The following is an 18523-nucleotide window of genomic DNA, read 5'->3' on the forward strand; positions in this document are numbered from 1 at the left end:
TTGGCTGTGAGACTCTGCAACTGCTTAGATCCCCTACAGCAGCTTTATTCCTAATAGCCAGAATCTAGAAACAACTTAGATGTCTCTCAACTGAAGAATGGATAAAAAATATGGAATACTTACACAATGTACATGCTACTAAAAACATGGGAATCATGAAATTTGCAGGCAAATTGATGGAACTATAAAAGATCATCCTAAATGAGGTAACCCAGAAGCAGAAAGACACGCATGGTGTATACTCGCTTCTAAGTGGATATTAACCATATAATATAGGATAAACATACTGAAATCTACAGACCTAAAAAAGCTAAACAACAAGGAGGACCCTAGGGAAGATGCTTAATTCTCATTCAGAAGGGCAAACAGAATGGACTCCAGAAGTGGTACAAGAGAGAACAGGACAGGAGCCTGCCACAGATCTCTAATTTTCTTATACTAGTTTTTGCCCTCAGCTTCCTGATATGACTTAATAAAAATTTTTAATTAAATTTTTATTTATTATATTAATTACTTTATCGCTTTGTATAGCTATAGCCCTCTCCCTCATCCCCACCCCAATCACACTCTCCCTCCCTCATTTCCTCTTATGCCCCTCTCCAAGTTCACTGATAGGGGAGGTCCTCCTCCCCTTCCGTCTGACCCTAGCTTATCAGGTCTCATCAGAATATGCTGCATTGTCCTCCTCTGTAGCCTGACAAGGCTGCTCCCCCTCAGAGGGAGGTGATCAGAGATAGTCCCTGTTCCCCTTACCACAGTACCCACTTGGCGACTGAGCTGCCATGGGCTACATCTGAGCAGGGGTTCTAGGTTATCTGCATGAATGGTCCTTGGTTGGATTATCAGTCTCAGAAAAACCCCTGTGCCCAGATATTTTGGTTCTGTTGCTCTCCTTGTGGAACTTCTGTCCTTCCAGGTCTTACTATCTCCCCCTTCTTTCCTAAGATTTCCTGCGCTTGACCCAAAGTTTGTTTACTAATCTCAGTATCTGCTTTGGTACACTGCTGGTAGAGTCTTTCAGAGGCCCTCTGTGGTAGGCTCCTGTGTTTCCTGTTTTCTCCTTCATCCAATGTCCGTCCAGTCTGCCTTTCTGAGTGAAGATTGATCATCTTACCCAGGGTATTCCTTCTAGCTCAGCTTCTTTAGGTGTACAGATTTTAGTAGGTTTATCCTATATTATATGTTTAGTATCCACTTATAAGTGAGTATATACCATGTGTGTTGTTCTCTTTCTGGGATACCTCACTCAGGATGATCTTTTCCAGTTCCCACCGTTTGCCTGCAAACTTCATGATTTCCTTGTTTTTAACTCCTGAGTAGTATTCCATTGTGTAAATGTACCACAAATTCTGTATTCATTCCTTCATTGAGGGACATCTGGGTTGTTTCCAGGTTATGACTATTACCAATAAAACTGTTACAAACATGGCTGAAAAAATGTCATTGTTGTGTACTTGAGCATATTTTGAATAATTGCCTAGGAATGGTATAGCTGGATCTTGAGGAAGCACTATTCCTAATTAATAAGTAGATGTGCACTTTGAAGTTTTAAAATAAAAATGGCTGCTTGTTTTTATATATATATATAAAAGTTTAGTTTGGTCATTTTTTAAGATGTTTAAGAGATTATTTTTAAGATAATTGATTCTTTGTAACCACAAACTGCAGCATGCCAGTAAAGAAAAGCTGGATGAGAATTTACATATACTGATTGTCATGATTTACATAAGAAAAATAGAAATTAACCACTGTACTGCTTGAAAGATTTTGCTGTGAGATCTAAGCTATGGAAAAAGAACAAAGTGTGGTTTGGAACTCACTTTTCAGGGTTTGTTCCATCCACCAATATGTGTGAATGTGTAATATGTATGTATGAAAGGTTCTTTCGGTTGGAGAAGGATCTCTAGTTCGCTCCATCCACCCAATATGTGAATGTGTATGTATATATGTATGTGTATGTATATATGTAAACTAGAAGAAGCCTGTAAGAGAAGCTAAATGAAAAGATGTTAAATAAAGAGAAGTCTGTTGTAACCTACCTGCTGGTTCATTTCATCAAGTGTGTGTGTGTGTGTGTGTGTGTGTGTGTGTGTGTCTGTCTGTGTGTGTATGTGGCCTTTTTCTCTCCCCTCTTTCTTTCTTTCTCTTTAGACTCTTTGCCACTACTACTGGAAAGCACCCGTGGAGCTAAGAGTCCTAAGCCCTTGCTTGCCTTAAGAGGCATAAGCCCAAGCCAAGAAGGCATCAGCAAGGGCCCTCCAACAGCAATTTAATTTTGGCCCATCAGTTTGACACTATCAGTGGAAACCATGGTCATCTGTAGCAATCAGTTCCTACCCTGGAGAATTGCCCTCAGAGAAAGTGCTGAATCACCAGCTGGCTGCCAGATCTACACCCTGCCTAGGCTCTCCCTTCGAATACCAAACCTAGACTTCAGTAATGAATGTGTCTGATGGCATGGTGTTTTGTGGGACTCCTCACTGTCGAAGCCCGCATGCCTCTGACTCCTTTGCCTGTTTTTGAGACTCTTTCCCTCCTGTTGGGTTGCCTTGGATAGCTTTAGTGTGTGAGCTTTTATGTTGTCTTATTGTATCTTGTTTGTCCTGTTTGGTTGTGGTCTCTTGGAGGCCTGCTTTTCTCTGAAGGGAAACAGAGGAGGAGTGGAACTGGGGGAGAAGGAGAAAACACAAAAGAAAGAGCTGAGAGGAGTTGAGGAAAAGGAAATTATGGCCAGAATATTTTTTATGGGAGAAGATTCATTTTCATTATACTTTTTACTTACTTTAGGCAGAATTAGCATTTAGCAGATGCTTTGTTTGAATGATTTTGTACCATTACTTACCTTATCAACACACAAATGTTAAATAAGACTTAAATATTGCCCATTTATTGTCAATATTCTGAATATGTCATAATATATTTATTACATTGTTTTTGTGTGAGTGTGAATGTACTACTTACCTTAAAAGGTTTTTGAGCATTGATAAGAAAAATGCAGCAATTGAAATGCCTAGACAAATAATATAAAAAAAAGAATAACAGACGTGGTGGTTTATTTGTAAAAAAAAAAAAAAAGTGTTTTTCCTTTTTAAAACTCTTATCCTTTTGTCAAATAATCTTTCACTGTTGTCTAGGAGATTAACGTAAAAGTGAAAGGTTATTACATGATTGCTACCTGTTGGGAGCGTGTCTAAGCAAACACTTTAGCAATATCCATCGATGTCTATTACAAAGGTTCTGTGTATCGTTTGATCCTATTCCAACAAAATTAGAACTTCCCTGGGACATTTGAGTTTTCCATTTTGATCATTACAACATTTAGGGCAGCAGTTTCTTGAGCAGAGAGGTCTTATTTGTGAATACGTTTAAATGAATATTTGAGAATTGGTTCAGCTTTTCTATATTAATTATGCATATTAAACAAAAATGTAAGCAACTAACAATCACATAAAACTGGTACTTTCTACATTTTTTTGCAATAATGTTTTAACTCTATTAGCATCTCTACTTTTCTACATCTTAAAATGCAGCCCGTGACTTATATTTTTAAGACAATTCTGGATCTATAGCACATGGAGAAAACCTACATTACCACCAAATTCTACTAACTCACAGATTATTATGGCATCTTAACATAAGTCTTACTGGCATAAATACATAGACAGAAGACAGAATCTATTAGTACTGGTCATAGAAACATCGTCTATTTTTTATTAAGGAAGCTATCGTTTTTTTTTAATATTCTGTTTCATGAATTCACTGAGATCATTCATTTTAACCAAGAAAAAAAATCAAATTTTCCATTGTCTTATAAATGTTTAGAATATTCACAGCAAAAACAACCCAATATGTTTTCAAAGGTTGTATTGTAGATTGATTAAAGTATTTATATGCTATTAAAGTGTATTGTAATTTCAAGTTACTAATGGCATTTTTCTGATGATGTAGTTGAAAGAAAACCATGGGGTTATAGTTACAAATCCACACTCTTACAGATACTGGAATTATATATTTTGTTCCATCAACATGTCTGCTTTACATTATTCAGCACAAAGCTTTGTGAAATAAGAATCATGGGAATATAAAAAGATAAAGGAAAAAGGTACAAATAACAGCTTCATAAACTGAGAAATGTACATAAATAAATCATGTATATGTGGGCAGTTTGCTTAGCTGGCAAGAAACAAAATATGGAAAATCTGCTTGTTAAACAATAACTACAGAGTGTGCTTTTATGATGTTTTTCACCACAGTAATTCATATTAGAGATAGAAGCGGTTGCATGTTAAATAAAATCATTGAGCATTGCTCCCTGAGCATTGCAAAGAGCTGACTTATGTTGTTTTTAGATGCCTCCCATTAGAAAGTAAATATTCCTTCAATGTAATGCATCTCAGAAACTATAATAAAGACCAATGGTAAATAAAGTCACAAGGCGATTTCAGACATTTTTATTAGGAGATTGTTGAAAAGAAAAAGAAAATTAAATACAATAACGGGAAACGTGGTTCTCACATTGAAACCAGGCTCAAATAACTAGGCTACCATAGAAAAATTTCCAATTCTTGCATTAGGATGTAAAAACAGATTTTTGTACAGATTTTGTACAACAAAATTCGTAATAACCTTTTATCATTTTTAGAAAACTTTAAATATATAGATAAAAATAGACAATTTTCATAGGTCCTACATGAAGATGAGTATGTTCTGTTCCAAGGGCTTGCATAGAGCGCAAATATGGTTTTAATATAGAACAACTAGACGTTAATATTTGTAAGATACAAAAGCATGGAAACCATAAAGTGGGCACAATTTTACTTGCTTACACCAAAACGCAAATTCCTAAACAAACCTGTTTAACTAAAAAGAGGAAAAAATTAAGTTACAAACTTACAATAACATTTTGTGAATTGTAATATTTACAACAGGTTAATAAGAGTCTCTTAACATATAGCAGACAGCTTTTGTCTTCAATCCTCCTAAAATATCCTTTTATGTTGAACCAAACACTAACGCATTCTCAGAGGTCTTTCACATATGTATTTTAAAACTATTTACCCCACTTAACAGGTGACTCTATGCCAGGAGCAGAGCAATGGCCAACTCTCCTACCTATGTAAGTTGTAGTCTTTAAAAAACAAAAACAACAAAAACAACAAAAACAGTCTGTTAAAAAAAAAAAAAAAACGTATGATTCCAAAGCTTGCCACAAGTCCATCAGATTTTAAGTGTTGTAATCCTTTAAAGACTGTATGTAGGAAAATTAAGAAAAGATACATTTAAGAAGAAATAGAATCTCTTTTGCTGAAAAAACAAAACATGATCATGGAAGAATTAGGTTCAGAAAACCAAGTTTTTCCAAAGCAGTTGCTAACAATATTTTCCATTAAAATATTAATCCCTTTTAAAGCAAGCTCAAAGAAGAACTCTACATATAACCCTTTGTGGTATTAAAACATGGATTTATCCTGTTAATAGCAAGTTACAACCAAGAATTAGTTGTGTTTTAGAACTGCAAGGAAGACCTAAAAATTACCGGAGCTCAGTGACACAGGATCCCTAGCAGGGAACTTTTTTTCTTAACCAAGGAATGGGATTACCCAATTAGAAGTATCTTTAAGCACTGACGCTACCTTTTTCAGATTTATTATTTTGTTGTTTTAAGGTAATAAAAATATTATATTCATAAAATTTTAAGATGTCAGAAAATCATAAAGCGCACAGCAACCGCACTGTTCCGTGTAAGTCTTTAGAAGGGTTACTCCCTATGTGTGAAAACAAAGGTAACTCCAGCATGTAAGAAACACTGTTTGCAGCTTTACTTCCAGTTATATGCACAAATGTGAAAACACAGACTGTAACTTTCAAAAAGACAGCGAAAATAACAGGGAGCCACCCTTCCCTCTGAGCAGGGCGGGGAGCACAGCACAGTTTAACTTCATCACTCAGGGCTACAGGGTATTGGACCAATACACCAAGGGCTTGTTAAGTTTTGTCTTTCAGCAACATTAACATAATATGACATTAACATATAAAAATATCTCTGGTGTTTTGATTTACCGGTCAGCCACAATTCATCCTCTGTAGTGCGGTTTGGGGCACCGACTAGGGATCAATATACAAATAAAAGTAGCTGATACAGAGTTCTGATGTCACCAGATGCATAAGATCTCATTCATTAATACTGTGACTCCAGACAAATATTTACATGCCTGCATGCGTTAAAACCAGAAAGACATCTTTCTGACCAACAGGGTGACAAAACATAGTTTCTAAAATTTTCATTTCCTAAACGCTAGTATACTACTGCATACATAATACCTTCCTGTGAATTTTATGTTTATATACTGTACATGTGACCAACAGTTCGAATAAGAAGCAACATTGTTATTTTTACTCCTATATACCACTACCAGTTTGGAATGAAAACATGTTATATTTATATATATTTATATATATTTTATCTTTAAGAAAAAGAGACCGTCAGTGAAACGTTTTGGCTTATATTCAATGCTTCTTTTTCAGCTATGCAAAATGTAATTTCATTGAGTTGTTAACATCCGTTTGTTGGTCTTTCAGAAAGTATATGAAAAAAGTCTTCAGGAGAAAACCTGCAATTACAGAGTTTAAAATTGAATGTAACAGAATACTCTCACTCCACTCATTTTCCCTCCAGAGTCCTCCATGCCCCTTTAAAAGTTCATCCCCATGTATTCTTGCTGGCTTCTGTGGGACATAATTCTGTAAGTCTGGGTGAACACTGCTACAAAGTCTGTTGATGTGCTCAGTTACAGAATTTTCCGAAGAGGAACAATGGTTCATCCCATTAAGAAGAACAAAAAGAAAACAAACCAAAGCTAGGTCTTCCTCAGACCCATGTTTAACTCTGTATCAAGGGTCCTGTAGCACAGGTGAGTTATTAACTGTACGAAGTTTGATATGTGTACTTTTATAAACATTATCAGTCTCTTGTATGAACCACTGGTGAAAAATCAATGCAGAAAACATTTCTGCTTCCGTGGAATACTTAAATGTTAAAGAACGTTAACACACAAAATTGAAGAAGTTCCTTGGACTTATTGGTTTTTTTCCTGAACTTTCGGACAATGAGTGTCTGACTCCAGAGTTCTATCGTAGATGATGGATTTCTTCAACAGGAAAGATTCAGTACATGACGGTAGTTTTCAAATACAGTCTTCCATCTAAAACAAACAATAAAAATAATTAATGGTGCAATATTCGAGGGACAAATGTGCATATAAAAATGAAATTTGCTATGAAATTCTGGTTTTTATTTTACTTAGGATGTAGCAATTGTCACACATTCTCAAAATTAACTTCATAATTACATGAGTTCGTGGGATTGAGGAGGATAAAGAATTCTTAGTTCTCATAAATATATATTTGCTACAATGATATCAGTTCCAGACCACTCGGGAAATAGATAAGAGTATGTGCGTGTGTGCATGACTGATATGCAAAGCTACTGACTTTCTCTGGAATGACAATTACTTCCACCAAGCTTGCAGAAACGAATTTTCTGGGAATGCGCTCAGGTGTGTCTCCATCCCGAAAGCCAGCTCACTTTCCAGCAGCGTTGTTAAGTATGCTGTGTGGTATAACAATTGTGCTCATGCGTTGCTATTTACTTGAAAGCCACCAATGTTAATTTAACCATCAAAAAAGCAGAGCTTTTCTTCACTGCGGTGAGATGAACTCAAGAAATAAATGTTGAGATCTAATTATATGACCCAAGATTAAACCATAATTTTGTGGAAATGAAATTGTGAAATCTTGGACATACTGTATAAGCTACTTCAATGAAGCACAAATAAGAAACAGAAAAATAATTACCCAATGTAAAACACAAACAAAACACAAGTCGATTTTCCTTCCATCTTACATTTTAACCTGCCCCCTATGTTGTTGACCTAACCTCCAGCTGTATGTAATTATAGCAGAATTTCAAGTTTTCACAGCTACAGGAGAGGGTACAACGATTGAAAAAAAAAAAAAAAACACTTTCCAAACTTTGAAAAATAAGTATCAGTGTAAATGTTTGCAAAGTGTCTAGTGCTGTCCATACTCAATCTAAAAGGAAATAGAAACAGCCTAGAACAGAATTCAGAAAACAGAAAAGTATTTAAGCATCTCGGTTAAGTGCTGTTATACAATCTAAAGCAGGTATATACAAAACTTCTGTCAATCATAAAGTTTTTTTTTTCCTCATAGAAACAATGATCGGGCCAATTCCACATTACTGACATGTTTTCCATTAGCATAATTTGCAGACTTAAAATATTGCTTCCATTGTGGCACAAAGCGTCATGATCCTGACCATCCCACTTCACAACAATCTAGGCTCTATTTCCTAAGGATATGCTCAGCCTATTTTTACAAGTCTGGAAGTTAGTACTCTTTCTGTATAATTTACTCTTCTGCCCCTTAAATTATCGTAATTTTAAAGCTGTCTGAGATTTGTTTTCTAGTATGTGAACCTTAAATATAGATTTGAACCTCCAAACAGGTAAGTCACATGAAAGAAACAGCCATATCTGTGTCCCTGGAAATATTAGAAGCAGAATGATTATCACAGTGCTTGTCTTAGTCTTAACTGTTTTGATGTGGCAGTGTTAATCTGTTAAAAGGTATTTAATTATTGTATGAAGGTGTGTATGTATGCATGTGGGTTTGTGTGTGCATTCCACCATTCAAAGATGTGTGTGGTGGGGTTTGTCAGAAGACAATTTACAGGAACCAGTTTTCTCCATCTATGAATTCAGATCATCAGGCAATCACCCTGACACACTGGGTCATCTCACTAGCCCAAACGTTAAACGTTCGAGGAAACAACATGTGTTTTTTAAAAAAAATAATCCAGATGCTACAAAGTTTAAGTTTAAAAATTTGACTGAAATACTATTGAATGTGTTGAATTTTAAAACACAACAACCATAATACTAACTGTTTTCTTTGCACGTGCTTGGATGCGCGGCATGTGTAAGTAGATACCGTATGTACATGGCTGCATCACAGAGGCCAGAAGAGAACATAAGATCTCTTGAATTTGGAGTTACAGAAGGTTGTTAGCTCTCCAACCTAGGAATCAAGCTCATGTCCTATGGAATACTCTTAATCACTGGATCACCCCTCCAGTCTTAGGACTGCCTTTGTGATCCATATTCCATTCATACCCCCTTACTACATAACCTTCTACAAGAATTGTACCACTACTCCCTATGTTATGCTTATGTATTTCTGTGTGCTCGAGTAGCCACGGAAAATATCTATTATTGATACTGAGTGAATTTTATCAAAAGTATTGCAAGATATACCCAAATGAATAAAAACTTTCATCTCAAAGAATTCAACAATAGTGATTATCAGTAGAACTAACATTTTTCCAAGCTTACATTGTGCTAAAGATACATTAAAGGTTATTAAGTTTTAAGTGTGGAGACAGATGGGAGAGTAGGGCAGCTGAGAGGGTTGAAATGTGCAGAACTAACATTAAGGATGTTTGAAAAGACCATGTGGACATGTACTATTTCATAAACTTCACAAACACACACATTAAAATAGAAGATATTAATTTTAGTTTTCCTGCATGAGGTATCAAGTTTCTCTTTGAAGTCTGAAGTTGAAAATTTAAAATCCCAATGCCAGATGTGGAAACTTTCTCTTGATTTGTTGGTTATGATTGTTCACAAGGTCCCTTAAACAACTCAGGCTATTGTCATTGCTCTTGGTTGCCCACTGTATTCTCATGGTAAGAGTCATGGTAAGTGTCTCGCTCAGACACTGCACATTTTACTGACACAACCATGGCAAAATTAATTTGGCACTGATCAGGATCCCTCCTTTATAAAACCAGCAAGTGCTATGCAGGGAGCAAGAGGTATGAAAGTCAACATGACCAGCGTAGCAAGATATCCCCATGGATATATCAACAGTGTCACAAATGTATTGGAGTTAACAACTGCTTTCTTATTGGGTTTAAGGCCAGCACCACAGGAGGAAGGGTATGCCTGATAATGTACAACTGGCTAAGACCAAGGGGCTTCTAGATCCCAAGAGTGGACTTACTTCTATTATTTTGTTCAATTGTCATGGCATCAAATTCTCTTCCAGATTTATATCTCTAGACCCATAGAATAGCGATCCTCTCAAATTTCATCAAAGTTACTTGGTACAGAGGACAGGGCTTAATACCAAACCTTACAGCAGGTGAAATCACAGAGATTATGTATCTGTGGAGCTCAGGCAAAAATGGGAACTTACATCATGCTCCCCCCTCTCCTGCCAGATTGAGGATCCATTCTGAAGGATCAAGCAAAACGGCTTTTGTAAGAGCCGGAGATAGGGGGACTGGAGGGTCACAGTGTCTTCTGAACATCTAGCATCACTCAGCTCATGACCTAGCAGCAGCTGTGGTTGGCTGCTCAAGACTGGCAACCACTGAGCCACTCCACATTCAAGCATGGAGGAGGGAGGGTATCAGAAGCCCCTTACTCACTAGAAGCTATTGAGAGTTGACGGCTTCTAGAGAAAAAAGATTTGGTTTTTGTTAAAGATGTTAGCCCTGGTAGGTAGACTATGCTCTAGTGGATAAACCCACACCATGAGTGTATATATTTATATATATATACACACACATATATACATATAATATATATAATACATATAATATATTATATACATATATAATATATACATACATATAATTTATGTATAATATATAATATATATGTTATATGTATGTGGGCAGCACAAGTAGAACTCCGGGATTATTAGAAAATGTGGATAAAGACAGGAATTTTGTTAGGGTTGGGGTTGTGGGGGTGGATTGGCAGGAGTGAAGGTGAATATGAGAAAAATAAATTGTAAAAATGCATTGTCTGGACAAATACAATTCTAAAGCGTTGATTACACTTTCTGTAACTAAAAAATATAGGTATTTTACCCAAATAAGAATTTTACTATCTGAAGAATCTTAGCATCTCACGTATTTTCTCAGAACAGCAAATGCAAGTGTGTTGATTCTGCAATACAAATTCTGTGTCTACTCCATTACCCATCTTTTCCTTAACTAGCAAACACTTGAAATTCAGAGTCTCTGACTTGTACTTCCTGCTCATGGTTGATCCCTTTTGCTCTGCTCTAAGGGCAAAGGCTTCCCTTTAGTTTGAATAGCATGTAATCAAAAGTGGAGTTCTTACATTCTAGTTTCAATAAAGAAAAGCCCCAGTTTTTCTTTGACACAATGATTATTTGCCTTTGTATGGGAGGTTGATATGACAAGAAAATCATCAGGCTAAACTTTGTGCATGGGAGTACTTAATTAAAAAGTCTGTTCTAATTAAAAGCATTTGGGAGTAGGGGTTGAGTGAAACTATTTAAATTACAAATTCCTAATAGTTTCAAAGTTCATTGTGATTTGATACTTGCAGCCATAATTTGGTACACACGAAAGTGTCTTGATCATGGAATAGTTTATCACAGGTGTGAATTTTTGTATGCTGCTTATTATTATGCAGACTTAAACCTACAGACAACAAAATGAAGAAATATTTTAAATATCTTCATAAAAATGAACTTAATTAAGACATTGTTCTTTTATTTATTTTTGTTCTGGAAATTGAACTCAGAGGGCTTGAAATGCTAGGCACATGTTCTAACAATCAAACACTGAATCCAGCATTCTGTCCTAGTTTAATATTAGCATTCAAAATCATGAAATAAGCCTATATTAAGTTCATGTATTTTATATAATATTGATTTTTATGAGAAAGATGTAAAGAAAAGGGACTCTTTCACAAAATTTCTGACTGTTTTTTGTGCTAGAAAAATAAGTTTAGTTTCTGGGTCTAAGTTTTGGTTATTATTTGAAGTTATTTATAATATCTAATAAAAACTACATTTCCTATTCCATATGTAAAAACCACACTATTAAATGAAAATAAGTTTTATAAAACTAGTGAGATATTATTCTATCAATCACATCACTTAATTTTGTAACAGAAGATAACATATAAATAGCAATATCAAATTGTTTATTAGGTTTACAAGAATCTCATTCAACAATGGGTGACTATCAGTACAAGGAAAGTATTGAGAAAAAAATATCACAAAACATAGAAATGGATGCATGTTTTAGTTTTGTTCCTAACAAACACTTGCCAGGATCTTTTACCTATCTTTGCATAAAAAGTCAATATCCTGTGAAAAAGTAGCTTTATTAAAATTTGCATCTATGTATTCAAAACCCATATCAGACACCTGCAATTTAGTGCAGCTTTCACAAAACAGTTGTGTGCACACAGCCTTTACTTCTATTGAGTGGAGGAAAATATTAACACAGAAAAAAAGCAAACATATAAAATCATGGATTGAGAAAGTTTAATATTTGCTTAAAGAATATGAGATTAATATAAAATATGTTAGCCTTAACCTTGTCTCAATATAATTTCTTAATCATGTGAAGCAAAGGAAATCAAAACAAGCGATGAAAACAAATGTTAATGATTCATGTGATATTTGATAAGACAACGAAAGGAAGTCAAAATAAAAGGAAACAAACAGGAACAGATGGGAAGGATCTTTGTCAAGTCATAACCCTTCTTCTAAAACCCCCAAAGGAAGAGGCTAATTAAAGAAAATATTGTTTCTTGCTTTTTTATAATTTTATATTTAGAGTAAGAACATTCTGCTACTGCTAAAGCAAAGAAGCAGAGACACAAAGTCTACATTGAACATGAGAAATATTTTAAGAGAAACTGATGTTGAGCACAAACCAGTTTATAGGAGGATTCTGAGTAAACATAATTTCTTCTCATGAAATGCAGATAGCAACAGTGCAAGCAATTTCCAGATGTTTGGGCACTAATATATCTGGGGTTATATTCCAACATAATTAAAAAGTCAAAACTGAACAATGCTGCAACTATTTTTTTTTAATTTGAACTTAAGTTTACAACTGAAGAATAAGCCCATTGCATTGGATCACATTTGAAGAGAACTGTTCCTGTCTTGTTTGTGTGTTTTTCTCATGAACATGTGGTACTATTAGAGTGTACAGATATTGACTAAAGCCCAAAGGTAACACATAATGTCTGTGTGATTTCAATAAACCAGTATAAGAAGTAGGTAGCACATTATCTAACAGTACAAACAGTTGAACTCAAAATAAATAACCTTTTTATTACTAAGTTTTATTGCTAAGCCAGCATACAAATAATATATGAAAAAAACTATTTTATTTTTCAGGGAGTTTGGAGCATTAAAGCCAAGGTCTTACACAATTTATCTACTGTTTATCTATCCAACAGAAAACAGGTTTGTCTATTTTTCACACTAAAAAGCCTTTCAAACACTCTATCATGTAACTAACCCCTAGAACCTCAAACACAGCTCTTGATGATGGCCAAAATGAGAATAAAAATTACCATTAAGAATGGTGGGACCTGGAAAGGATCATCCTGAGTGAGTTGTCCCAGAAGCAAAAAGACACACACGGTATATACTCACTCATATAAACATACAACATAGGATAAACCCACTAAAATCGGTACATCTAAACAAACTAAGCAAAAGAGAGGACCCTAACTAAAATGCTCAATCCCCATCCTGAAAGGCAAAGAGGATGGACATCAGAAGAAGAAGAGAACAGGAAACAACCTAGGAACCTGCTATAGAGGGCCTCTGAAAGCCAGAAGAAGAAAACAGGAAACAACCTAGGAACCTGCCACAGAGGGCCTCTGAAAGCCTCTGCCCTGCAGACTATCAAAGCAGATGCTGAGCCTGATGGTCAACTGTCAGGCAGAGTGAATGGAATTTTATGTAAGAAGTGGGAAATAACAAGAGCTGGAGAGGACAGGGTCTCCACAAGGAGAGCAACAGAACAATAAAATTTGAACACAGGGAACTTCCCAGAGACTCATATTCCAACCAAGGACTATTCATGGAGATAACCTAGAACCCCTGCACAGATGTAGCCCATGGCAGTTCAGTTTCCAAGTGGGTTACATAGTAATGGGAAGAGGAACTGCCTCTGACATGAACTGATTAGCCTGCTCTTTGATCACCTCCCCCTGAGGGGGGAGCAGCCTTACCAGGCCACAGAAGATGACAATGCAGCCACTCCTGATGAGATCTGATAGATTAAGATCAGAAGGAAGGAGAGGGGGACCTCCCCTATCAGTGGACTTGGGGAGGGGCATGCATGCAGAAAGGGGAGGAATGGTGGGATCGGGAGGGGATGAGGGAGGGACGTATGGGGGGATACAAAATGAATAAAGTGTAATTAATAATAATAATAAAATAAATAAATAATTTTAAAAAATTAGAAAAAAAAACGAAAACTACTCAAATAATTTTTAAGAAGAAAATGCCTGAGAGCAAACACAGGCTAGGTTTCAGAAGGCTATTAAAAGCTATAGTTCATAGGCTGATTTTAAAAAAAAAATGACCTTTAGACAAAGGCGGTGAATAAGACATTGCTAAGAGGGACTCTAGATAAGCACAAATAGCAAGGAGCAAACAAAACAATGACAACTTGATTCCTTTAACAGGTGGAATCAGACCTAGGGATCCTCATGGGGCAGATTGACATCCATTCTACATGGGCTCAGTGGATACAGGAGCAACAAAAGCTGAACTGGAGAACTTATAAAGTAGCCATTTTAAGGTACACACATGGAGATTGTTAGACACAGAGAACCTGAAATTACTTACTCAACTCCTGCCCAGGGCAACATACCTTCCCAACATGGTCAGACAAAGTCCTGGTACCACAGGTCCTCTTATTAGTGACGTTGTTTTAGAGAAGACGCTCATTGTCAGGCATGATGATACTCTCTATAGATCAACTGGAATTTAATTCCATAGGAAAGACAATCCAACTTGACTAAACATTAAAAGTATTTTACAAAACAGAGAAGCATCTTTCTCTGTAGTTCTATATAATCACGGATGTTCTTAAAGACATATCACCATGATGGTGCACAAATGGGAATGATGATGATTTCTCATTTTTTTTTTTTGCATTTACAGGAGAAAATTCTACATTTGATGTTTTACTATTTAAAGGAGGCTATCTCTAAAAGTGTTTTAGCATGATTAGTCTGTACTTTCAGAAACTATTTTTCAAGTCTGTATATAATTTCAGTAAAACCTAAATATTTTTATAACCACTATCACAGGATTCAAACCATTTTTCCTCTCAAAAATCTTCACTGCATCAACTAATCCAATGCATAAAAATTTGAAAAGTTTTGTTAGAATCTAATTAAAGCAGATAAAATACATTAAGATCACATGTATTTCTATTAAATGAGGCATTGCCTGCAACCTGAAAATATATTCAAGCCAAACTCATAGAAAAACATAATAGAAGACCAATGTATGCCTGTGGAGGCCATACTCTGAAAGAGCATACTTTAACTTAGGTCACATATAGTCTAAGACATAAAATGTTTGAATCTAATGTTGAGCAAACATCAAATTCAAAATAAGTAACATCCTAGAAAAAAATAGGCCATGTTCTTAACAACTACCCAGTTCATATGATATTTATTTTAAAGCTAAAGAGCTATTTAGTTTTGAAAGACTAAAAATAAATAGCAACTTATAAAAACTGATCCTAAAATAGATTCCTCAAGGTAAAAATGAAATGTAATAAAGGACATTATTGAATCAAATAATAAAAGTAGAATTTGGATAAAGGACAAAATAAAAGTATTGTGTTAATGTAATATTTACAACCTGACAAATAGATAGTACTTGAATGTGAGCATCCTAGTGGTAAGAAATCCTCCCTGAAACCTAAATACACTGTTTTGCAAGCAAAGAACTATAAAATATATCTTATTCACAAATGGTTCAATGTTATCAGATTGAGAAAATGATAAAACATACATATTCAAAATATTAATCATACATGAAACTCTGTAGTTTATACATGGCAGGTTTTTCACAGCTTTATCATTCCTTTTCTAGTTTAGATTTATGATATAAGTTTCACATTGCTTTAAATTTTATTTTTAACAGATTCAGAAAATATTGTTAGGATACCAGGCAGTGTTTCACACATATACTTCATAAAACATTTATTGCATAATGTTTTCAACAAGTTAAACATATGTATATCTTAAGTTTTTTTTATAATTTTTATGTTAAAAATAAAATTTCAAGACTAGATTATTCCATTGAAATAAAATTACAATATATAATCTAATATATACTATCAAATATTAATTAGTATCTAGATGAAGATGTGATTTCTCCACATACACTGTTTCACTGATTATATCTCCATGTTAAACCTTTTATATGTTTGGTAGAAACACCTCTTAGAAACCCTACTCAAGTATTATATAGAACAGGAATGGTTAGTGATTTTCTTAATAGAGTTCTTTAAAGGAAGCTGGTTCAGGCATTACAGTGCTGATACGTGCTAGATTCTGGTGTGTTGTTCCATCTTCTTGTCAAGGTAAACTTACAACTGTAAAGCTTATGAAGTGTGCTTAGCTCTAAAACTTGTTTCATAATTAGGACTGCATTTGCTAGTGTGTATCTGTTGTTAAAAATCACCTTTAATTAACTATGTTTGAAACAAATATTTGAATACCTTTAAAACATTTATTTCAAACAGAGAAAAAAAACCCAGAGCTATTTAAAGTTTTGTTTTTCTATAAATAAAGAAAAGGCATAGTGCTGATAGGTCAGCTCTGATGAAGTATTTGTGTGTTTCTGAACATTCTAATTAAGCATTCATTAGTCAGAAACTAGAACCCATCAGGATGGTTAATGTACCAGCAAGTCAGAATGGGGTTTTATGCACATAGGTTAGCGTCTCTTGATTGGAGGTGAGACCTCCCACCTCTAGCAAAGGGAAACACAATGAAATTTCTTATTGCGGTCTGTTTTTCCACTCCTTTCCCAGAAAAAAGAAGACTAAGAAGACATAGGGATGGGAAAGACTAATCATGTGGGGCCGATCTGAAGGAAAGAGATGAATGGACAATGCTTAGTTCAAACAAAGTATGTCAGAAACGCGGTTCCTTGCTTGCTAAAATAAGAGAAAGCAAGCAGGGACTTTTCAAATCAAGCCCTTTTATCCTCTCCGAACTATGAAAGACAGGCAAATTCCTGCGAATAAATTGTGTTTTCAGAATACATTCATGTGTTATTTCTGGTGGGGAGGGCATCACCAAAGGTGGTAATTAGAAGGGCAGCTCCTGTCAGAATCCAGTGATTTTCTCCTGTTTGTAAGAAAGAAACAAATCATCATTTTAGATGTTTAGCATTTTCTATTTTCCATACATGTCTAATTTGGTAATTTTCGTAAAGGTTATATTTGTTTAAGGAGGTAATTGTGAGTGAATGCAGTTCCAAGCCTCCAAAGGCTTCTTAACATATTTACACAAAGCTCAACTGAAATGCTGGTCCAGGGCTAAGATGATGAGTGATGAGCAACCTTTCGTGAAAGATTTCGCGAATAAATGGAATTTTGAGGAAAAAAAGGCATTTCTGTGGGGAACAGCTTTTTTTCATGTGTTCCATAATTTAACCACCAAGCACTGTTTAGACAGTATGTCGGTAAGAACAATCATGTGTTATCAATGCACTATTAAATAAAATGGTCCTTTCTGCACTCAACTGTAGAATTTATAAAGAGGGTTCAGTTCAGAGCTGTGGAGTTTCAATAGACAGGATGCTAGCAAAAAGGCAAGAAAGCCTGTTGATAGAAATGCCATTTATAAAGGAGGCACACAAGAATCAATAGTGTTTGAACTGAATGCAACTTCTAGAAAGTAGAGCTCATGAGGTAAAATTTACCAGCCTAGGATGAGATTAGCATTAGTAACTGGCAGGGACATCTGGCACACTGTTAGATAGGCATTTGAGTTCATTAAATGTTCAGTTCCATTCCCATCAGCTAACTTTATGTATTCTGTCCAGCCCTGTTATTAACATCCTCTACAGTAGAGAGCAATGCCTATCTCCACACCCTTAGTGATCACATTCCCTGAAGAGTAGGTCATGCTTAATGACTTGTTTTTGATGATGAGAATATAGAGTAAGTAACTGGAGGTCACTTTCAAGATCTGGCCTATAAAGACTGTGACTTCCACGTTGTTGATGCACAAAGTGTGTCTGTGTATTTCCACTTCTGCAAACTGTTGAGGCTAGGCTGTCATTTAATGAACTTCCCTGCAGCTTAATCCCACTTCTAGAACTCTATGGGTGTGTGGTACATCTATTGTAGCCTTCCCTGCTTGGCAGTGGAGCCTCAGATGTAGCAGCAGATGTCCCATATTCTGATACTTTCCTGTAGCATCAGAAAGACAGAAAAGTCAAAATCTAGATAAGTATCTCCAGGTGGTTGCATACAGAAACTGTGAGGGCACCGAGTCTCTAAGCTGCAAAGCTTTAGAAACTTTGTTGCAGCTTCTTAGTCCTTCTTTTATGGAAAAAAGCAAACCAAAAAAAAAAAAAAAAAAAAAAAAAAAAAAAAAAAAAA

The 18523-nt window shown here is 35.4% G+C and overlaps 1 protein-coding gene across 2 annotated transcripts in view; it reads right to left on the minus strand.

The window, feature by feature from the left end:
- Nucleotides 1-4441: 4441 nt before the first annotated feature.
- Dach1 (dachshund family transcription factor 1) overlaps nucleotides 4442-18523 on the minus strand; it is a 408415-nt gene continuing 394333 nt past the window's right edge. For both annotated transcript variants that reach the window (XM_055609966.1, XM_055609965.1), the window contains one exon: nucleotides 4442-7202. In XM_055609966.1, the coding sequence (XP_055465941.1) occupies nucleotides 7165-7202 (38 nt within the window). In that variant the 3' untranslated portion in view covers nucleotides 4442-7164. The remainder of the gene's footprint in view (nucleotides 7203-18523) is intronic.

The sequence above is a fragment of the Psammomys obesus genome, unplaced genomic scaffold (assembly GCF_907164565.1).
Source record: "Psammomys obesus unplaced genomic scaffold, mPsaObe1.curated_primary_1811, whole genome shotgun sequence".
NCBI lineage: Eukaryota > Metazoa > Chordata > Mammalia > Rodentia > Muridae > Psammomys > Psammomys obesus.